The 24,729-nt window shown below is 39.3% G+C and overlaps 1 protein-coding gene across 8 annotated transcripts in view; it reads right to left on the bottom strand.

Moving 5' to 3' along the window:
- The window catches only part of ATE1 (arginyltransferase 1), a gene marked incomplete at its 5' end in the record, with an annotated part of 157,354 nt that overhangs the window by 24,461 nt on the left and 108,164 nt on the right, over positions 1–24,729 (bottom strand). For all 8 annotated transcript variants that reach the window (XM_082854734.1, XM_082854738.1, XM_082854739.1 and 5 more), the window contains one exon: positions 15,233–15,353. In XM_082854734.1, coding sequence (XP_082710860.1) covers positions 15,233–15,353 — 121 coding nt within the window. The remainder of the gene's footprint in view (positions 1–15,232; positions 15,354–24,729) is intronic.

The raw sequence follows: 24,729 nt of genomic DNA, 5'->3' as shown, positions 1-24,729 counted from the left end.
ATCTCACACTCTCCAGAGACGAGCAACAGAGACCCATCTTCAGAGCAGCTCCCCGCCTTTCATCAATTCTCATGGTAATTAGTACCACATGTTTATTACTCAATGTCTGAATTCTCAAATTAAATCATTCTTGGATTATTCTCCATTTTTGAATGTGTAATAAATGTTAAAATTAATCAGGTCACAATAGCTTTAAATTGTGCTGTGCTGATCCATTTTTAGAACAAGAATGGTACCTGAAATCTTCATAAAACTCCTGTTAATTAACCACAATAAAACATAAGGAAATGATGCTAATGCAAACAACCTGTCAAAAATGCCCCTGGCTTATTTGGAATGAAAGGCTCTGTCTCATGCCTCATGCCTCACATCCTGGACTAGTCTATGTCGCTTCTCCAGAGAGGCCGAGAATTCCAGAAACAAAGACACTGTGCAGAGGACACCCATGCTCCGGATCTTTCAGTAACTGGCAAAGCTTAACCGACGATTTGTATGAAGAGAGGAGTTTGGGCCCAAACCCAAGAGTGAATCACAGCCAAAGTCAACTGCTTGACCAGAATTTACAGATACTTTTCAGACCGCCACGAGCTACAAACTGCTTTGCTGCTGCTCAAAAGCCTCGTTGGTTACTGGTCCCCAGTTCAATGCCCATAATCACCTGAGTGGTTTTTTTTTTTTTTTTTTTTTTTTTTTGGCGCTACGCGGGCCTCTCACTGTTGTGGCCTCTCCTGTTGTGGAGCACAGGCTCCAGACACGCAGGCCCAGTGGCCATGGCTCACGGGCCCAGCCGCTCCGCGGCATGTGGGATCCTCACAGACCGGGGCACGAACCCGTGTCCCCTGCATCGGCAGGTGGACTCCCAACCACTGCGCCACCAGGGAAGCCCCACCTGAGTGGTTTAATTCTATTATCTCCGGATACTAGATGGGAACATGCAACGTACTTCCACAAAGCAAACTCCCCCTCTCCAAGGTGATAAACATAAAGTACGACGCTGAATAAGCTTTGCCACGTGTCTTCTAGTATATTATCGTCTTGCTCAGAGGAAAAATGTTTTCTTTTAACCTCCTCTAGCTACCCAGGTTTTGGTGTTTTTGCTTTAACCTTTATTAGACCCTCCCAACCGTTTCTGGGGCTCCCAGTCCAGTTCCATGCACCTCCAGAGTTTCTGCTGTGCTTTCACTAGTTCCCATCTGCTAGGATGGAATCCATTTGTTGTTACCTGCTGACTCAAATGTCCCCAAATGATCTAACGCTCTAGGTTTTCGTTTTCATTTCATTACATTGCACTGAAAATGCCTACTTTGAAGCAAAATGTTTTAACAATGAAAAGGTGGAGGGGGTGCTATATATAATAAGAACATTAAAACTCCTTTCTTGTCATTAAATAAGCAAGCTAACCAGCAGCCGAAGTCAGTTATGGCAAAATTCTACCATCAATAGAGAAAACCTCTGGACGGCAGGAGCATGAGAAGAAACGCCGTTTTGTTTCAGGCCACTCCTGGGCCCCTTTCCTGTGTCCCCCTCAGCTCTGACAGATTCTGACACAGACACAGATTCTGACAAGACATGAAGTCTTGTCTTCACGTTGCTCAGCTACACACACAGTCACAAGTCCCTAAAAGTTGAGACTTTCTAAAGTAAATTCTAGTTTCTTGAAGTTTAAAATAAATTTTTAAGAACTCTTCCTATAATCCAAGTACTTCTTCATAAGTCTTAAATCAGTTTCAGATTTAAATAGTTACAAAAGAAACAGCTGCAGTTTGTAGTTTAAAGACAGGACTATCTCTCAAAACAAACTCTAGCACCAGTGGCAAATTCAAAAAGTACAAATAAACTAAATGGTCCCTTCTGCTTTTACTTGCCTTCTTGAATGCAGTTTAAGTGCTTTAAGGAAACATTTTCAAAAATCCTAATTTTTAAAATGACAATATAACATGGTGACTAACTGCACTGCAAAGAGCCTTTGTATTATCAAAGGATTCACAAAATGGATATAACAATAGGGTGTTTTTTTAAAGAGATATTAAAAATATAATTCAATTTATAATCACTAGACTTTTTCTGAAAACATTATTCATTATTTTAAAGGACAAGGATATTGCAAATTTAGTAAACTAGCTCAAACATAACTGATTTACATTTAGTCAGTATATCACAGTATCTAATCCTTTCTTTCCCCCCCCATACCCTCTAACTTATTAACCTGGAAAAATTTTCTTTGGTTTTATTCAGAGCGTGGAGGAACTACCTGGCATTACTTTAAAATGAAGATCAAAGCTCCCATAAGAGCAATAATTTGCTTTGGATTGATAAGGCTGGGACAGATGGCAGGTGAGAAAAATGCTGATGAGAAAGTTTAAATAGCACAAGTGTTATTTCACAGCTCTTTGAAGCACTTTCATTACATTCTCTCATAAGCATTGTCACACTTCACAACCTACTCTTCGGAAGAGAGAGACTTTCTTCTTTAAGAAGGGAACTTAACTTAGATCTAATTGTGAAATTAGAACTCAGAGTTCTGGACATTAAGGCTCAGACTACCGCATTAAATGACTGCTGTGGTCTGCGAAGACATTAACCATGCAACTTGACACAGTGAGCTAAAAAGGAATTGAGAGAAGAAAACACAAACTGTCTTTATTTAAATTTTCCCTAGCATATTCAAATGTTTATTTAGAGTAAAATATTTTTTAAAAAGCATCTTTGACTGTGTAATAAAATCGTCATGCATAGTATTTCAGTCCAGAGTTTGTCCAAGGAGTCAAGCCTATAAGGTCACATCTTTCTCAAAAGGCAGACGCGTCTGGAAAATCCAGACATTTGGTAAACAAAGATTGTTACATTACAAATAAAAGAAAAGTGAAAAGTTATTTTAAAAATAAGGCATATGACTGTGTAGCTTGCTAAAACATATGTGATAAACAATGGTATTATTGTGTGGTACCACAGAATAGAATTTTGTTTAGTTCCGCACAGTTTTCAGTTAATAATCTTTGGAATACTTGATCAATAAAATTACAAAATTAGACCCCAGTAAAATATAAAAATATTAAAATATTGACCAAGATTAACAGAAGACTCCTTTATAAGAATGTAAAAATCTGTGCTACAGTCCTAAGTCTAAATCTACTGTAACAGAGGAGAGGAGGGAAAAAAAACAACCTGTCACCCATCAATAAACAAGTGACATTTCTTACCCAAAGCTCATGTATGTGTATATACCTAAGAATAAAACACAAAATGAAAACCATGAGAAAAATTGATATCTTAGTTATTGATATCACTAGAATTAAGAAACAGAGAAGAGGCCTGTTAGCAACAGACAAGGAAAGCCCAGAGAGGTACAGCTACAATTAAATAAAAATGGCTTTAGGGCTTTCCTGGTGGCGCAGTGGTTGAGAGTCCGCCTGCCGATGCAGGGGACATGGGTTCGTGCCCCGGTCTGGGAGGATCCCACGTGCCGTGGAGTGGCTGGGCCCGTGAGCCATGGCCGCTGAGCCTGCGCGTCCGGAGCCTGGGCTCCGTGGCGGGAGAGGCCACAGCAGTGAGAGGTCCGCGTCCCGCAAAAAAAAAAAAAAAAAAAAAAAAGGCTTTAAACTTGTACTATTTTCTTTTTCCCTTGCCTATATAGTCCTTGCCTAGGGCCAAAACTTTCCTCAGTCTTTTAATGAGTGAGCCCATTATTTCTAACACTTGAATTTCACCATACAGACTCCAAATATCTGATCTGGAAACCCTCCGCTGAAGCTGTGCAGGGTTGTAACTGGGCACTCAAATACGGTCTTTCAGGACAGTAACTCGCTTGTGTTGGCACATTCCCTGGTCCAACCTCGGCTTTTAGGGCAATGGGCTGGATGTACCCAATATGTACAGACAATATCCACCACTAAGCAGAGGCCTCCCGTTAACTACAACCGTGAGATGTCTAGTTAGTCATTTATACAGGTCTTTCCAGTGACAGGAACATTCTAATACGTGCTCCCCATCCTGACCCCTTTCTGACTCTAACCAGCTGTTTGCCTAATGAATACTGATTTAGGGGGAAGAGCAAGAGAGGCGTTGTGAGGATGAAGGAAGATGATACATGACAAGCATTTAGCACAGTGCTTGGACCAGGAAATATTAACCATACCAGTCACTGCTTACCACTACTACTTCCACCAAAAACAGAAGAAGTAGAAAAGCTGGAGTGACAATCCAGGCCCCCTCATCTCTTAGTTCTCCCAGACTAGTGTTTTTCAGATTGTGGGTGGTATTTATGGTTAGGAAATCAATGTAATCGACTGTGAACAGCATTTCTTTTTTTTTTTTTTTCTGGTACGCGGGCCTCTCACTGTGGTGGCCTCTCCCGTTGCGGAGCACAGGCTCCGGACGCGCAGGCTCAGCAGCCATGGCTCATGGGCCCAGCCGCTCCGCGGCATGTGGGATCCTCCCAGACCGGGGCACGAACCCGTGTCCCCTGCACCGGCAGGCAGACTCTCAACCACTGCGCCACCAGGGAAGCCCTGAACAGCATTTCTTAAAAAAAAAAAAAAAAAAAAAAAAAACTACAACAAATTCAAAAACGCTAGAGTGCATTATTTGAGTAACGGTGAGTATTGTTCAGCATATTTTTGTTTCAGCTGTGTGTGTGTGGGGGGGGAGCACGTGCGTGTACACAGGTATTCCAGGAAATGTGTATTATATCACAATGTAAAGTGCATTTCTAGCAGTGGCCTAGAGTGGAGAGTTCACTACCTGAAACTACTTGGCTTCACCTAAAACTAAAACTGAATTTTAATCTTCTGGGGACTTCCACGGTGGTGCAGTGGTTAAGAATCCACTTGCCAATGCAGGGGACACGGGTCCCTGGTCCGGGAAGATCCCACATGCCGCGGAGCAAATTAGCCCATGCTCCACAACTACTGAGCCTGCGCTCTAGAGCCCATGACCCGCAACTACTGATCCCGCGCACCACAACTACTGGAGCCCGCGCGCCTAGAGCCTGTGCTCTGCAACAAGAGAAGCCACCGCAATGAGAAGCCCGCGCACTGCAACCAGAGAAAGCCCACGCCCAGCAACGAAGACCCAATGCTGCCAAAAATAAATAAATTTTAAAAATAATAAATTTATTTAAAAAAATTTTTAATCTTCTGATAGCAACAGTGAGGAAAAGGGACAGTGGCGCCTCCCAACACCTCTACTGGATGTCTTCTAACACCTTTAAGTCAACAGGTCCAAAGCAGAACTTACTATTCTTTTCCTTCTCCAAAAAATCTGCTCCTCTTCCACGTTCCTCATTTCAGAAATGAAGTCAGCATTAACTCAGTTCCTGTCAGAACCCATAAAACTCTCTTGACAACTCTCTCTCCCCCACTGCCATACACAATTAACCAGCCAGTCCTGTGGACCCCACCTCCGGAATAGCTTTACTATCCTTTCACTCCCTCTCTGTTCCCAATTGTTTCCAACCTAGTCCAGGCCACCATCATCTTCTGCTTAGAGAACTGTATGCAAAACCCTCCTAATTGGTCTTCCTACCTCCAGTCTTAACTAAGTCCCATTCGTTCTCCACATGTGGAGTAGAAATGACAATCTGCTGATGTCACTCAGCGCTTAAAACCCTTTCATGGCCTTCCAGTGCTTTCGGAAGAAAAAGCTGAACTCCGCACAATGATTTACAAAGTCCTGCATTGGCCAGCTACATCTCCCCGCTCCGAGCCCAGGCCCACGCTAAACTCTAGCAGTGCTCTCTGCTCCCCAGACCTTCTGAATAAGTCTTCTCTGCCTAGAGCTCTGAATTCTGTCCCTTTAAATTCTAACTTAGATCACTTCATCCAACAAGTGTTCCCTGCCCTCCCATGCCCTGCCCAAATCTGGGTTGAGGACCCTCCTATGTGAATTAATTGCATCTTCTATTACCCCCAATATGCTACTTATCACATTTTACAGAAATTGTCAGAGTGTCCTTTGCTAAATTCCCTGAGACCAGGATGAGTAATTTACATCCCATCATAAAGCACAATGCCTGGCTTAATACTTGTTGAATGAACGAATTTATGACTTCGAATTTAGGTTTCTAATTCTTGCGTTGGCTCCTCTATTTAAAATTAAGCCAGCTTTTGTCTTTTTTAAAAGAGTCCACTACTTTCTCACGTTTGCGGTCCTTACTCTATCTGCCCTAATGCAACTGACATGGTCAACTGACATCAGGGACATGCCACCTCATTCTATACCTTTCCTATATTAGAAACCTCTTGGGATTGCCTCTTATATCCCCTTGGCCTCACTTCCAACTCATGCTACAACTATGAAGTACAGTTCTATCAGGACAGATTGGCAAGGTCTGTCTCTCTTGCTTCCTGCCTTTCAGAGGCAACAGCCTGCAGTGCCCATAGGAGTCTGCTCTGCAAATGTACAGATACAAAGTGAAAGTGCAGTGGCATTAACACCCAATGAGACAACCACTGGCCAGTGGAGAGGAAGCCAGTGGACAAGTACTTCTTCCTTTGGTCCCTTGGGTGGCCAACTCTGAGACACCCACCAGAAGGTCTCTCAAAAGGACTGAAATCCAGTCCTTAAAGTGGTAGCTCACACAATAACACATCCTTCTATTCTTTTCCCCCTCCCCTAGTTCACTCTCCCCAGTCCCCCACTCCTGTTCCCCAAGACAATTTCTCAAATAAATCATCTGAATGCAACCCCATGTTTCAGGATCTGCTTCCAGAAAGAAACCAGGCTAAGACAGTCTCTTTAGCATTAGAAGTGCTCAGATTTTTATTCTTGCTTTCTTATTTTGCTAGGGGTTAGTAAAGCAGGTAACTTAATTCTTTCCCTACTGTCAACATTGTCCTTCCTATTTACAGACAAATTTCATTTTATTATTAGTGAACACTCCACAGAAGCATGAACAAGTCAAGTCTCCCCTATGATGTCTATTTCAAATGAATGGCAGCTAGGAAAATACATTTCTTACAAGAACAGGAATTCTACCCAAGTTTCCATGTTTATATTAAAAACATTTTGCCAGCATCACACAGAAGACCACTCATAAAATAAACAGACTTTTTCATACGTTCATGTTACAGCTTGCTTATTTTTCTGCAGAGAGAATGAATATTAACATCCACAAAACAGAATCTAAACAGTTTAAGAATACCTTGCAAGCAGATGCAGAGGCTCCATTCTTACACTGAAGTTGGGTGTGAATGATTTTGGAAACCTTCAGGTTGTTACATTTGTCTTTGGGTCAGTTTCTCCAATAGGTAACAGGCACTGTATTGAATATCAAGTGATGCAGACTCCAAAATACAGAATATTTACTGATAATTCACAAGGTGGGAAAATGTTCAGTCAACTGCAAATTATTTTAGGGCTGATGACAAGCTTGATGACATCCTGGGATATCATCTTTTGCCCCTTCTTTACTTATTTAATCTTTAAGCATTCCACCAATTGTCAGAGATCACTAAATTTATTGGCTAAGCAGTTTTAAAATTCTCTACTTTTACTGCTGCCTTCCAACATCAGACAAAGTTTAAAAAAATTTTTTTTAATTTGTTTTAATCCAGAATGTATGGAGATGGACAATGCTTATAGAATTTTGATGATTTGGGGTAGTAGAAAGGTTTCACTTTTATTACAATAAAATATCCTTGTAAAGTAGTTACATGTCTTCACCAAATTTTCTAAACTACCTAGATCAGAGTATTCAAAGAACTCTATTACTATCATCAGCGACAGTAATCTGATTTGCATATAAAAGCATTTGAAATCAATGTCTTCCAACTCTGATACGTTAAGTGCACACTCCACCTATAACATATTTAAGGCCTAGAAGTGAGATGCCACAAAGCTCTCTAACACATAAAAGCAAGTCTCCTCAACACTGCACAGCCTTGCCAGCTATTACAGGGCACAGACCGAAGCCCGCTTCCTCTATGTTAAGATTCACATTTTTACGTGGCTGACGTTTCTGAAACCCAAATGTATCTTACAACTTAGGGAGTCATAGTCTACTTGGCAACATTTTTTCTTAGTGGTACCTAAAATAAAGAACTTAAAATTGATGATGTCTCATATTCAACAGAATATCACAGTTCATCCAGCACTTAAACAGCAGGTGTGGGCTTTACTTTTATCCTTTAACTGATACTTTGGACAACCCCTTCGTGACATCAGAAATGTCAGTTTTCACTGAAACAAAGAAAGTAGCACAGCAAGATGTCACACGTTAGAACCAGGCAGAACTAGCATTTATAGACATGTTTTGAAGCATCACGATAATTCTGAGCCTGCTATCGTGATGCTGGAATCATTTTTATTATTTATTATAGGATTAATTACATTGAAAACTGGGTGAATGACTGTAAAAGGAATTACTTAAAAAATTGTTTCTATTTCATAAGCAAAAAGAAAGATCAGAGAAATATTTCTTGAATAGCTAAATGGAAATCTTCAGTCTGCTTTTCAAAACTTTTCAGTGGTATTTCAGTCTGCCTCTGGCTTACTGCTCACACATACATGCCTTATTGCGCAAAGACTGGATGGTAAAGATCTGTAAAACAGTATTTTTAAAAATTTCTCTGTAAGACTGGCTTTTTTAAAACACCCTTTAAAAATGACAACAGTCATTTACAACTGTTGAAGTTTACCTTAATGAGTCTTGGCTTCACATTTCTTAATAGAAAACGCAAATATTAAAACATTACACTGCTTCACTCTTACGCATAAACACTGTAGGAAGGACTTCTTGTCTTGCTCCGTAGTGTCCTCATTAAAAGACCATGCAAACTAGGGAAATCTAGCTTCTGATTTTTTTTTTTTTTTTTTTTTAGTAAGCAGGCCTCTCACTGTTGTGGCATCTCTCGTTGCGGAGCACAGGCTCCGGACGCGCAGGCTCAGCGGCCACGGCCCACGGGCCCAACCGCTCCGCGGCACGTGAGATCCTCCCGGACCGGGGCACGAACCCGTGTCCCCTGCATCGGCAGGCGGACTCTCAACCACTGCGCCACCAGGGAAGCCCTAGCTTCTGATTTTTAAACCAGGAGTCATATTAGCACTACGCTATAACATTTGGATTAAAAAAGTATATCTTTGAAAAGTAGGTGAGTGGGAAAATATAGTAATAATATAATAAAGTGGTATTTTTAAGTGGATAGGGGGTAAATTGAAAAAATTAAGAGACTGGAACTTTCTACATTTTCCATATCAAAACACATTCTTCAGGGCTTCCCTGGTGGCGCAGTGGTTAAGAATCCGCCTGCCAATGCAGGGGACACAGGTTCAAGCCCTGGTCCGGGAAGATCTCACATGCTGCGGAGCAACTAAGCCCGTGCGCCACAACTACTGACCCCTGTGCTCTAGAGACTGCGAGCCACAACTACTGAGCCCACAGGCCTAGAGCCTATGCTCTGCACAACACAAGAAAAGCCACCGCAACGAGAACCCCATGCACCGCAACAAAGACCCAACGCAGCAATAAATAAATAAATAAATTTATTTTTTAAAAAATCTTAAAAAAAAAAACCCACATTCTTCCGATTCACCAAATATAAGAGCCAAGTTTCCAAAGATATTTTCTTGGTTTGATGCCTGGTTTCTTTATGACACGCAGTAGGCTACATGTTAATTCTATCTCCAGCTGGCTATATCCAATAGCACCATCTTTACTGGCAACAAAGAATTTACGTTTATTAAGTATCCAACAATCAACATTATTCATTTCGCAACTTCAAATGGGTAGGTCAACCTCAAATCTAGACTTGAAACAATTTTTACCCCGAGAAGAATTAAAAGAACAACAACTTAATTCTACATCTAAAATAATTCAGAAGGCCACTGTCCACTTAACTGTAAGTTATCACTGCAGCACATTGTTAGGGGCCTTAGGGAGTTTCGGTAAATTTGCTTTCTCATCAGGCACTGTTTCCCAGTGATTAAGATGATATTATAGCTGACGTACATCCTTTCTTGAGGGACGTGCTACCAGGCTTGGAGAAACCAAGCAAGCCAATATAGGCCAGAGCTCTTTCTGAACCTGGTTATTTCACACACAAAGGCACAGTCAGAGTGGGACTTGGTTTTTCTGTGGGCATGTATGACAGAAACTGCAGAAGTATAGAAAAAATGCCAGGGAACCATGCCAGCAAAAAAGAAGGACGGAATAAAGAGAGAAGAAAAGAGGCAAATGAAACAACATAAAATAACACAGTTCGGAGGCTCGGAGTTTTGAGGGATGGGGACCAAAGTAGGAAAAACCATCTTACACTAGTTTAGATTTTCGGCAGCTGCTGGCAAGATTTTAGGTGTCCTAGAAATTCTCTAACCTGGGCTAAGTACATAAAGCACTAAACCAAAATTAGGTGCTGTTTTTTAAATAGTAAATTAAAATTCAATACCTTAATAATTTATGACTTAGTTATATTATAGACAAATTAAGAAATTACTTGCAAATATTTCAAGGTATGTACAGAAAAGAGAGAGTGAAATCTAGACTAATCTGTGGTAAAATGTATACTTCTATAAGTAGAAATAGAAATAAAACTTATTCTAATTATCTCCTCTGAGTATCTCCTCTGAGTATAAAAGTATCCATAAAAATATTATAGAGCAATATTTAAATTAAAATTAGTTTACATTTATGATTAAAAGCCATTATTAGCTATTATTTTTGCAATAAATAATATCTGAGGGGTCAATGATGAAGCATTCAATTATGTTCTGAGGATAAACTGAGGTAACATAGGGGAAAACACAGAATGGCGCTTGGGAAATACCATATGCTTAACAAAGTTTTAATATTTTGTAAAACTGGAACCAAAAGGATTTTACTACCAACAAAAATAGTACTGTCGACTGAAAAAAAACGCACAACGTGAGAGTTGTGAGTGAAGTTTTATCTGGGGCAAAATGAGGACTACAGCCCGGGAGACAGCCTCTCAGAGAGCTCTGAGGAACTGCTCCGAAGGGGTGGGGGGAAGGTCAGTGTTACATAGGATTTTGGTGAAGGGGGTGCGTGCAGTCAAGCGCACGTCTCAGCAGAAGGCCGCTGCTGGTCACGAGGAGCAGATGTCTCCGTTCATGATCTTAGTGCTTTTCTAGATCTGAGGAGGTGGAAGACATAGGCTCATAAAACCTTCTCCTGAAAATCTCTCTCCGAAGCCCTGTTCTGCCAGTTTTCCCCAGAGCACAGAGGGCCTCATTCCTGATCTCCACCCTGAACTCCTTTCAGGATGTGTGGAAGGTCAGCAGCTACAGACGTTTGTGACTTAATCCTTATAGAGGCAGACGGCAAATGCCAATTTTTAGTTGGCAGTACAATATTGTGCAACATTAAGGGTCAAATCAAATCATAGTTTATCACGGCTATAAAACCAACTCCAAAACATTCGGTTTACCCTTGTAAAACTCTTGTAAATCTTATGTTTGTAAAATATCTGTATTAGATACCATCACATAAGTAGTGGCATTTGTTGCTGAATGACTGACCAAATTAGTGGTCAAGTAGTTTTTACTTTACTAAAACTAAGAAGCCACACAAAGTATTAAGAACGATAACAAAAGTGTGAAGCATGATTTCTTGTTTTGTTTCTTACAAAATTCACACAGCTATATGCACAGGAAAAAAAGATCAGGAGAGCATAAAAAAATTAACAATGATTTTACTGCTGTACCACGAGAATGTGAATCATTTTCATTTCCTTCTTAGTAGCGGTTTTATGCATTTGAACAAATTTTCTACTAGTGTTTCCAGTAAATATTTTTAAAAATAATTTAATCCAAAAAAGTACAATGTAGCTGTGATGCAGAATTTTTGAAATCTATACATATCTAAACATCAATTTAAAAAGCAAACTAGCACACGTTTACTTAATCATTTGAGGAACTTTTGAAATCCTTTATTTAGAGCAGGCAGAGGTCCTGAATTGAAAAACAAAAGACCTATTTATGAACAAAAGAATCTCTTTAAAATTTTCCGAATTACTTTAGTTTGCCAGCCCCTCCCCCCATGGTACTGTACAGCAGTAAAAACAATAGCTTTTTATTGTGAGGCAGACTTTTTAGCTGAGCAAACAACCATAGAACCCGAATCCCCAAAATATGTGGGGTTGCGGGGGATGGGTTGAAGGCAGGGAAGAATAGGATTTCCAGACGTTCTCAGCAATTCAGGACAGGGGGAAAATGTGATTTTTCCTGCAAGGGCCACTGATGCACCTTGTAACCAAAGTCTGTTTTACCGACACCCATGGTGATCAGCTGTGCCTTTTGCAGAGAAATTTAACTACTGAACAGCTGAAAGGAGAAACAAGATTTAGTGAAAAAAGCACCATGCCGACTAACAATATTGCCCATATTAAGCTCTGTATTTTCTAAGTCAGAGTTTGGGTCATGTAAGAGTAAAACTGGCCCCAGAGAAGAGAGCAGTTTCTCACAGATTGCCATTTGAAACTCAAATGACCATGTTTCACAGCATGCCCAATGCATTCCAGCATGTAACTGCATTTTAATTTCCTAAAACCACAGGATGTAAGTGTGATTTCAAATAGTTTCTGGACTGTGATATTCAATACTGATAAAACTGTATGGTGTCCTCCTCGAAGTTCCAACGATCCAGCATATGGAAAAGGACCTTCATTTGCTTGGAAGCACTATTATCAAAGAAATTAACTCCTCTGGCTTTTGTAAGTGAATCCTAAACAATGAATATTAAGAGCTAAAGCTACTGTCATAAGAAATGGAACTTAGATTACAGGAAATGAACAGGCTGTATATTCCTCACTCACCAGGGTGTTGTACGTCCTGGACAAAACCTGCAGGTATGAGACTAAATTTTCTTTGCCATGAAATGCTCATTAGTGCTTACTTTGGAAAATGAATTCAAAATGTATTAACATGAATGAATCTTTACTTGAATGTCCATTTAGTACATGGAAATCATGCAGTCACCTTTTCAACTTCATAAAACAGGGAGAGCCTGTGACTTTTATTATTTTTTTTTTCCTGTGACTGTTTTAATCTCCAAGTATACGCAAGAAGAGAAGCAGATCTATTTTAAAGAAAATAGATCAAGAGGGAAAAAGGGAAGGTGAAATTGTGTCATAAGTTTGGGAGTCGGAACCAATTTGAGATCATATTATTATTCAGTTGGAAGGAACTTATAAAGACAAATTTTTACATGTGAACATCAAACAATGTACTAAGATGTTCAACAATTTTCACCACAGGGACTGGCTCTGACCTGACCTTGAGAAAAGATAAAGGGAAAAATTCTTTTGAGAGGATAGAGTGGTTAAGTACAGTTGACCTTGAACAACCCGGGTGAACTGCATTAAGTCCACTTACATTCGGATTTTTTCAATAGGAAATACTACAGCACTACACGATCCAGGGTTGGTTGAATCTGAGGCTGCAGGTACAAAGGGCCAACTCTAAGTCGACTATACATGGATTTTCAGTGGAGGGTTGGCGCCTAACCCCCAAGTTGTTCAAGGGTCAACCGTATATGCTTTCCTCTAAAATACTATTGCCTTTTGAGCCTGACTCCAAAACTAACTGACAAATTCAATACGTTTGTTTTTAAGCAACAAATCTATTTAATTAATGAGGTAGAACTTAGAATGAAACTCTGATCAGTAATTTAAGGTACAGGAATGCAAAGCTTTGGCTGCTCTACGAAACCCAAATATCTAGAAAACCTGGAGCTAACCTCGAGGTGCCTGGCACATGGGCCCCTATGGCCACTCTTCATCAGATTCTAAGGTATCATCATGTGTAAGAAGTGCCCACTCTTGATTTCATAACAGCCTTTCCAGGAGATAACAAAATACAAAGGTACATGAACCAATTTTTTAATGAAAGAAAACCTGATTTGTGAAAAAAAAAAAAATGCACATCTTAGAACAGAAGAAATAACTGCATTTCTTTCCTCGTCCTCTTTGTCTTCCTATTTGATTTGTCCATTTACTTTCTTCCTTTCCCCTGACCTTTCCATTCCTCTTTCCTTCTTTTTCCTAAAGTTAGCCTAAACCACAGGTGGCTAGTAGGAAAATGTTTGTGTTCTTAAGAATTTATGCATTGGGCATCTCCTTTGGTGGGCTGTGAAGATAGAAAGGTCAAAAAGCATCCACGGAAACACCCAGGAACTTCAGCCTGGGGGAAGACATGCGGTACAACTTAATGCAACTCATCACAGGGCAGGAGAGCATTAGGACTTGCGCCTGACGAGCAAAGCCACAGCGAACACGGTGAGGGTGGGGAGGGCCGTGCAGAGGAGAACTGCTATAAACGGTGAGTGGTACTCAGATGACAGGGAGGGCAACAGATCTGCATGCTTCCTAGGAGAGAGGGATCAGGGCACATAAAGGCAAATGCAGAAGAAACCTGTGGCATACATGGGATGCAGCCCCCTAACCTGCCGAACAATCACCAACACCACGATAAGAGGGGGCTATTCTCAATGTGTTTGTTTTATTTTAATCCTCATTATAGCTCAATATGAAAGGTCTTATTATTATCTCTATTTTGAAGGCCAGGAACCTGAGGCCAGAGAGATTATTAAACTGCCGGAGGGGACCCAGTTTACCAGCTGATGATGGAGTCAGGGTCTGAATGCAGGAAGTCTGGCTCCAGGGCTATACTTTTAGTGTCTGTACCTGCTACCAGTGCACAGTATCCAAAGGAGAATAATAAGAGATAAAATATGGCTGGGGCTATTCTGGGCAGGAGATAGAAGAAAGGACAGAAAAGAAGAAGCACCAGGGATGCAAGAAGTCAAGGAAGTATCATCACAAAACCCATCACAGCCGGCTGGCCCTCGCGAAACCATTCCACAACTTTATCTGGTCCAAGTGGTCGATACTTCTATCTTCTTTACGTTGGCTAAATGATCCAGTGAACAATTTTCATGCACTGTGATAGTTGTAAAAGTAATGGAGAACAGCGTGAGCCCTCAAAGCATGCGAAAACTAACCAAACGGAAGGAGCTGTGTCAGTAAGTAGCACAAGCACATGAGGCTTCAGCATTTATTTGCAAAACCATGACTGTGAGTGTTGTGTGCGTGAGTGTTGTGTGTGTATGCACACGCAGCGTCTCCTTCTATCCGACAAACACACGCATGTCCGTGCGCAGGTACTCACGCACACTCCACAATATATAAAAAGCTACCAGACCCTGTTAAGGGTCACAACCACGCAAGCAGATTCTGAAACAAAGCCAATGATTTCCGGCCAAGCTCTGCTCCAAACATACCTGCTTCTGGGTCCTGGTTGAAACGGCAGTACTTGGAGTTCTCAAGTGAAGGCAGGCACTGCTCAATGGGTACCCAAACGTATGTCTCAGGACACAGCAAATCAGACGGTCTATACTGACCCTAAGGAGAAGCGAAGAAAAAAGGCACAGGCATTACTAACACAGTAACTTCCTAGTTACTAGACTCCACAATTCCGGGAAAAGTTTTAATCACAAAGTTAAATGAAGTCAACCAGAAACAGCTTTACTGTAAATACTAAACAACCCTATTAGTAACTGCTTTCCCAGCTCAAGAATGCGCATTTGATCAAAAGGCTCTCAAACAAATGTATCACCATTTGGGATGCCTGTGCTCATTCGGAAGATCTGAGTTTCTACTTTCTTTTGGAAGAAATATTCAACATATGATTCTTGCTGAGCTGATTGCTAAGAATACCCAGTTTCAAATTCAAGTTGTCTCTTAAGTGCCAGTTAATAACACAGTGAAATTTCACATTTGACAGCATTATAATTTATATATGAAATAAACACTTTCCAAAATGGAATTTCACTATCCTTAGTCAAAATTTTTTAAATTTGTCAGCTCAGCTGATAATATTCTTTCCATTCTAATGTACTAAAAAGTACTGTCTGGTCAACATGCTTCCATGAGCAATCTAGACTGATAAATGTAAAGAAAGAAAAAAAATTTTAAATTACAAAAATTTCAGGGAAATATCTGTGATAATAATCCTCTAAAGTTTCTTCAAACACTCTATTTTAGGAAAAATGATTTATGTATTTATAACCCCATCATGTACCCCAAATATAAAACAAAGACTATACAACAGATACTGAAGAAAAAAATCATTCACCTAAGGGTAATTTGGTAGCCAATTAACAGAGGATAGTGCAAATTATGTGAAATCACTTAGTGAAAATTTTTAGACATATCAGTTAATTAAAATTCCACATTTCTCTAAATTTTAAAATTCAAAATTCATCATAGAGGTTAAATCTAAACATTAGTTTTCAATTTTTTTAACCTACAACCCATAGTAAGAAATACATTTTGCATTACAACCTAGTAAACCTATATGCAAATATAAAACTAGAAACAAATCTTTTACTATAGAATGCTTACCCATGTTATGTAATCCTTTCTTTTCTACTCTACTTCATTTTTTTAAAATGATGCTCTTGGACTATTTAACACCAAAATTGCTTTCATAAATAGCAAATGGGTCACAAGCTCAGAGATTGAAAAACACTATCTAGTGCAAACCCCATGACAACGAATACCGCTGCTTAAGGGCTTAGCACTGTTACACGGCTTCATATCAGAAAGGTGCTCTATAACCAGCCTACCATGTGTGAGCAACTGGTAAAGCATCACTTAGGTTTAAAATGAACACCACACCCTCCCAGCATTCAAAACATTCAGAAATCTGTAAGCTAATGGAGAGACTGTACATAAAACACATGAAAACAAATCAATTCCTTTCAAGAGGTTGGCAGAAGAGTTCAAGGAGGATATGGAGTTTTAACGGGAACAGATTCACTGGCTAAGTCTGGGGCAGGCTGAAAAGGAATGAGAACAATCTAGACGAAGACTACAGCATAAACAAAGATGCAGAGTTGGGCCTAGTACAAGATAACTCTGGGGAACGTGAAATAGCAGAGCACTGCAGAAATGAAAAGGTAGGTTGGGGATCAGCTTCAGATATCATGTTTTGGACTTTATTCTAGATGAAACGGGAATGCTTGCTGCCTGAGACAGAAGGCATGAAAGTATGAAGACCAGAACTCAGGTCTCTGACTCTGATCTTCCTGCAGTGTTCACGGCATTGCTGATGCCTTACTGTCCTAGAGCAATAAAGGTCACCTAGAAGGGGCAGGTCTAGGTGGGCCACACACTCATCTAATATTAAAATTCGAAGCACAGGGTTATTTAGAAATGAATTAATAATTTACTTAGGAGGTGTAATAAAGCCAGTTATTCCACTGATATCTACCTTCTCAAAAGCAATGTCATTCTCTCCATTAATGCAGGAAGTATTTTATTGGGAAAAGAGACAGTATGATGCGGTGCTGTCTACATTAACAAATCTGAACACTAGATAGCAGTCTAAAGCAGTGGTTCTGAATCTTTTTTTTTTTTTTTTCCTTTTTGGTTATGGACTATTTTGAGAATCTAATGGGAGTGGCGGAAGCTAAATATACAAGCTAAAGAAATAAAACTTCTAGGGGAAAAAAAAGGAGTAAATTTTCTTGACATTGGAGTATACAAAGATTTCTTAGAACACAAAAAGCATTAACCATAAAAGAAAAAATTGATGAATTGGACTTCATCAAAATTACACTGTCTTCAAAAACTTACTAAGAAAATAAATAGGCAAGCCAAAGATTGGGGAAAATATTAAGAAAACCTGTTGTATTAGACAACATACTTGTATCCAAAACATATGAAGAATCTAACAACTCAATAGTAAGAACAATCCAAATTTTTTAGAAGGCAAAAGACTTAAAAATTTTGCCAAAGATATACGAATACCTAAGAAACCCAACATCAGTTACCAGAAATGCAACCTAAAACTATAATAGGATACCACCGAATACCCACTAGAATGGCTAAAATTTAGAAGACGAATAAACACGTTCTGGCAAGGATCTGGACCATCTAGAACTTGTGTTGGTTTAAAATGGCATAACCATTTGTGATAAATATTCTTGTATACACATCATTTGTGCATATGTCTAGGGTAAACTCCTTGGACTGGAATTGCTGGGTACAAGGGTTTTAAGTTTTATAGCACAAAACTGTTTTCCACTGAAGTTGGGCCGTTTTATATTTCCATCGGCAATGTTATGTATGCAAGTGCTACTTAGCCCACATTCTTATCGACAGTGTACTATCAAAACTTTCCATCTCTGCCAATCTGAGAAATGGCATTTCATTGTGGTTTTAATTTGCACTATGTATCTTTCCATATGTTTAAAGAAATTTGCATTTTTTTTTCTATAAAGTTGGCCCATTTTGTTGTTAGATTTATGGTCCTGGTAATTGGAAAATGCTTTATATATTAAGGAAATTAACCCTTAGTTTGTAAAGTATGTTGTACTTTCCTAGTTTGTCTGTCTTTCGACTGTGTGTGCCATGCTCTTTTACCATGTAGAAATCTGGTAAATGGTCAAATTTATCATTTTTTAAAATGGCATCTGGGCTTTGTAATATAACTAAAAAGGTCACTTTCACTCCAAGATTATAAAAACATTTTCATGGTTTTTTTCTAGTACTTTTATGGTTTCACAATTTTGCATTTACATTTATGCTCCATCTGGAATTTATTCTGGTGTAAGGTAGAAGAAAAGGATCCAACCTAATTTCTTTCAGATGTTTACCAAGTGGCTTCAACATCATTTTTTAAACAATTATCATTTTCCCCACTGATTTAAAATTTAAAATGTCTTTTTGATAACTTACTAAATTTCCAAATATATTTAGATCTCTTTCTGGACTTTCTATTTATTCTGTTACTCTTCTGTCCGTGTAATCATGTACCAGTGCCATATAGGTTTAAATATTAAAGCTTTATATTATATTTTAATAAAATATCTGGTAGAGCTAAACCCCCCTTATTGCTCTTCATCTGCAGAATTTTCTGGTTCTTCTTGCTTAATTATTCTATGATTCTGCATTTAATACAAAAAGATTACCAATATGAATAAGGAAACTAATAAAAATGGATGGTGTATCTTGTCTATTGTGATGGCAGCATATAAAAGAAGAGAATCCCAAGAATGTCTAGTAAAAGGGAAACATATCATCTTAAGTTAAAAAAAAAACAAGAAAAAACAAAATAAAACCCAAAACGTATAAACGACATCATTTTCTAATTTAAGATAGAACTAAATGCTGACTGGCTAAGATGCACAGACCAAATTTTGGGAAGGAGGGGGGAAATCAGCCATCAACTATGAGTCTCTTAAGATAAAAACAGATACATTCCATGCAGACATTCTGATTCATTAGCAGCCACCTGAATCCAGGGCCTGGATTTAACAATGATGCTGACAATAAAAAATACTCAGTCAATGAACATTAAATGACTCCTCACTATGCGACAGGCACTAGGTGCTGGGAGAAAAAGATGAACAAATGCACGTCTCTAGACAATTCACAGTCTACTGGGAGTGACTGACCTGGAGAAAGATAAAGCACACATAAGAATATATTAAGTGTGATCATGCACAACTGTCCAAAGTTCCTAAATTTTCACAATGTTCTTTTAAGGCAGTACTTAATATTTTACTGTTAACTCTTTAAATACTCAGGTTATCTCACTGAAAAACCATACATGTACACATTTTAACTTCTGATCATCCAAAATCAAATTTTAGATTAGGTTAAAACATTATTTTTCTCCTCAGTACAGGCTTATTTCAGTGCTTTAAATATTGTCTCAAGCCATCAAAGAATGCAAGGAGTTTTATGAAATAAACCACTTTGAAATGTTACGCTTTCTAAGCTTAGCTGGTAGAGAGTTAAGTGACCGAACTACTTGCAGTTCAATTTAAAGTTGCCATCACACAAATGAAAAATGCAGAGGCTTGAAAGCTGCCCTGCCTTTCCAGCTAAGAAAATGAGAAAGGTCTGTATTAAGAATGTAATTACTTAAGGATTTGGACATACTTTCCCATGGTCAGAAGGAAAAATATTTAATCAACCTCTAAGTACATTCATTCATGTTGGAACAATGAGGTAAAAGCAGATTAGTTCTCTCCTAGGGTGCTGACTTTTTGTAAATAAGAAGAAATCTGAGTTACCACAGATTTCTAAAGTATTCAAAATTTTGAAAATGTGATTGGTCTGACAGGGCTTATCTTACAATTGTTCAGAACTTTCTTTCAATTTGATCTACATGTTAGAAGATGAACTCTAGATTCCCCCCACGCTGTCCCCAAGAAGCCCACTCAACAAGGAGGGCACCAGAGGCAAGTTTTACCAAGCAAGGACACCTATTTCAAGAGGGGAGGCCACAGGAGAGGATAATGTAGTTCAAGACAAGATGCCTGGAAAAGGTACAAGCTGTCTTCTAAAAAGCCTAAATGTAGAGGAGGAAATGCATGTGTTTCATCAAACACTTCTGGTGAGGTGTAACTACCCAAGTCAAAGTCCTCAAAGAGAAGTAAGTTCAGCAAACTCTGTGATCTATAACTTCACCACCTGTTGTAACTTCTGGAGCTGTTTACAAACTGGCACTGTTTTAGAAGTGGAAAACAAAGTGCCTCTATATTTTGAGCTGCCATACAAGAGTGAATATTCTACTCAGAGTACAACTGTAGTATTCAATGATTTTATTTTCTTTAAAGAAGACTACTTAGACTACTTGTAAAACACAAATTATACTACACCTCCCCCACGGGGAAAAGAAGAAAAAATTAAAATATAGTCATAATATTTCAATCAACTTTACTAGGCTGTCACAGATTAAAATTTGAGGAAATGCAGAAGTTAAATCTAAAACACTAGGGGGAAAAAAACCTAGCTAAATACATGTCCTGATCCATTTCTATTAAAAATAACTGCTTCTTCTGGAAGAGCAGAGCATACAATTTTGGTTTTTGGTCAATGGAATGAATTGGCATTCTTTTCACTTCCATGCTCTAGACCATAATTTGAAGAACATCTTACCATGCTGATCTAATTTTCTACACTACTAAAGAATCACAAAATAAATTATATGTAGAATAGCTTAGTTTAGCAAAATATAAGAATTTTGGCCTAAAAATTACATTCATTTGATAGCCAGAGGTTAAAAACACCTCACTGTCATATCTTACTGAATAACAGTGAACACAGGTAGCCAAAGAGCATATAAAAGGGTATCTAGAAAGATTTGATTTCACAGTCATTAACAATTTCAGCAGAGATATTTTAAAACAGATTAACACCCTTTACTTCTAACGAAAACACAGCCAACAACACGAGGAGACTTTCCCTCAGGTAAGGTATAACTAGTTAGAAATCTAAATTTTCCAAGGCAAAGGCGGTATTAACTAGTTGAAAGAAGAGCAAAAAAATGGTTCCAGTGGGCTTCCCTGGTGGCGCAGTGGTTGAGAGTCCGCCTGCCGATGCAGGGGCCACGGGTTCGTGCCCCGTTCCGGGAAGATCCCACGTGCCGCGGATCGGCTGGGCCCGTGAGCCATGGCCGCTGAGCCTGCGCGTCCGGAGCCTGTTGCTCCGCAACGGGAGAGGCCACAGCAGTGAGAGGCCCGCGTACCACAAAAAAAAAAAAAAAAAAAATGAAAAGGTTCTATCAAGCCCTGACAATCAATTTTTTTGCAACATTTTTATTGATACGTAATTCACATACCATAAAATCTACCCTTTCAAAGTGTAGTTTTTAGGGTATTTGTAAGGTTGTGTCATCACGACCACTATCTAATTCCATAACATTTTCATCATCCCAAAACGAAACCCTGTACCCACTGGCAGTAGCCGTGGCTCGCCATTCCCTCTTCCTGAAAGCCCCAGCAACCACTAAATCTACGGACAATCCATTAAAACGGAGTATTCGTCTGCATTCCCATCCTCCCTGTTCGAGGCAGAGCACAGGCCAGATCCAAGTCACAGCCTAGGGAGCCCTAAGCGACGTGGCGCTCGTTACCTTTCCAGCCTGTGTTCTACCATCTTCCTCCTCTACCATTCCGCCTTGGCCACACAGGCGCCACACAGGTTCCTGCTGGTCCTGGAACACTTCAGGCCTGCTCCCACCTCACGGCTTCTCACTGACTGTTCTCTCTTCTGGTCTTACGGATATTCCCGTGGCTAATTCTGTCATCTACTTTAAGGTTTTGCTCAGCTGTCACCTGCTCAATGAAATCCACCTATCTCCTCTACTGTCTTTCTTCCATAGGACTTCTAACATCCTTGTTAACTTTCTTTACTGTATCTATAGAAAACTCCTAGCTAAAATGACGCGTCAGGGATTTCAGTCTGATTTGTTCCCTGATGTATATCCCCAAACCTGCTCCAAGTAACAGCTGGATGAACAATGAATCCAGTACACGCCGCCCGTCCCTTTCCTCCTCCTTTCTCTAAACACAGCACATGTTACTTTAACACACTCTTGTTTTGCACATTAACACGGTACACACGAACCAATCAACATTTGCCAAATTTGTATTTATGATGCACCTCCACCATATTTTCACTAAGACTAGTTCTCAACCTTTGGGAAAGGATTAAAAGTATAAGAACATTATCATCACAGAATCTATAAGAGTTACTGAAATTAAAAAGGAGTTCTCATACTCAAGAAGGTTAGAAACTACTAGTTCAAGTCAATTTGGCTTTTTTCCCCCCAAAGCTGAAAATATTTCTTCCCTTCTTTCACCGGCATACACTTTCCTTTAAAGAAAAGTATAGCTTTTCACATTAAGCTTCATTTTAAGAAAAGGAAGAGAAAATGTGACTTGGGAAAAGGCCTCTTCAAAAAAAAAAAAAGGCCTCTGTTCAAGAGTTCAGCCATATCACTTTGGTTGGTAATGACAATAACAATGAGTTCTTCCTGTGTTTGTTAAGAACACAGCCCTCGGGCTTCCCTGGTGGCGCAGTGGATGGGAGTCTGCCTGCAGATGCAGGGGACGCGGGTTCGTGCCCCGGTCCGGGAGGATCCCACATGCCGCGGAGCGGCTGGGCCCGTGAGCCATGGTCACTGAGCCTGCGCGTCCGGAGCCTGTGCTTCCCCAACGGGAGAGGCCACAACAGTGAGAGGCCCGCATACCGCAAAAAAAAAAAAAAAAAAAAAAGAACACAGCCCTCATAATGATTTTGCATATCATCCAAGTTAAATCTTATAATGACGTAAAAAGGTAATGAAGATAGACATTATTTCTATTGCACAGATAAAACATAAGATCATTAAATGGTAGCGGTGAACTCAGAGCTAGGTTCCTGATTTCCATTCTCTTTCTATACCTAGATTAAAAAATATTCACAATTCTTTAAAGTATTTTCAAAATAACTTCAAAAAATCTTAACAATCACAACAGTTCAATATGCACAGGGACTCCGCTCAGCATGGAGGATGATGAGATGAAACGAGCCCAGGGAGGCACTCACCGTCGGCTAGGGGAAGGGAGGCAGTTGTGCTCCAGTGACTTTCGCAGCCAGTGGCAAATGCAGGCTGGTGGGTACAAGATGCTAAGGAAGCACAAGACGCTGCAACAGAAGCCCGGCATGGGCCACAACTCTGAAAAGGGCACCAAGGACCACAAGCAAGGTGTTGGTAGAACACAAAGGTAAAACAACTAGCTTTCTCTGGAGATTCCTCAGAAGTCCTCTGCAGTGTGTCTAAAATTCTGAGCAGCACCATGTTTGGAAAGAAAAATCAGGCACTTACCAACAGCAAATGTAGGCAGACCCAAGACCTGCAGAGACCATGTCTCCCCACTGAGTTCCCAAATACATGTCTGTCAGAACTTCGCCAAACGGGAAATGAAATGAGAAACAACTGTTTCAGCTCTACAGACAGTATGTGCTCCTTGTCTATGGTTTGGGAAGCTTCAAAAATAAATGTATTTTTTGCTTTACATTCAAAATGTTAACATTAGTTTAGTCATAAAGAGTAACTCCATCTTCTCTCTGAACAAATGCCAATTTCCATAAATTCAAATTTATTACCAGTAGGTATCTTTCTTTTTACTACAGAATGATGTGTTCAAAGTAACTTTCAAGTCCATGAATGGATCCTACTGTAACCTGGCATTATCTGGAGAAATATTATGAAACACATGGTTTTAAAATTATATTCTGGTTTCTTTTATCTCATCCTATCTAGATTCTTATAGAAGTACTTCTTACAATGGAATGCACAACTGAACAAAAATAAAAGAAAAACTTATTATTTACATTATAATGAAAAATACCCTGTAACAATCCTGAAGAAAGCAATGAAATTACTAAACACCCCTTTTAAAACAAATTCCCCATGTTAACAGGTCCACTTTTTGATTATAGTAAATCCAGAAATACATGACTTTAGTTTCTAAAGGGCTTTATTATCTTTCAAAAAGCTTTTTTTTAAGGGGGACCTTGAAAAGACATATGTGAACCCCAATGCATTCAGGACTACATATGACACAGAAAAATCTCTTTGAATATTACATTTGTCTTTGTATGAGTTTAAAAAACATGCAGATGAGAAGTTATTTCTTTCATTAAAGTTAAAGGATTTGAGACTGTTATTTTTCTTAGAAAAAAATCAGAATAGTAAAGAAATGCTTTCATATGACATTCACCCAAGTTAGCATTCTCGGCTTTTAATTGGAAACATCTGGGGATGGGCTTGGCAGATTGCAATAAAATTGAAGTTACCAATTCTCACCCTGCCATTTTGAGGGTATTCTGTTTTTACAGTTTTCAAATTAAAACCAAACGGACTTTCCTTTGAACTCTGGTCCTGAAGCAAAGATCTTTATGAGATTTCACTCTCAAGAATACTTATAAATAT

Source organism: Leucopleurus acutus, assembly GCF_964270905.1.
Source record: "Leucopleurus acutus genome assembly, chromosome: 14".
NCBI lineage: Eukaryota > Metazoa > Chordata > Mammalia > Artiodactyla > Delphinidae > Leucopleurus > Leucopleurus acutus.
The sequence above is the reverse complement of the archived record's forward strand: the minus strand, read 5'-3'. Positions and strand labels throughout refer to the sequence as shown.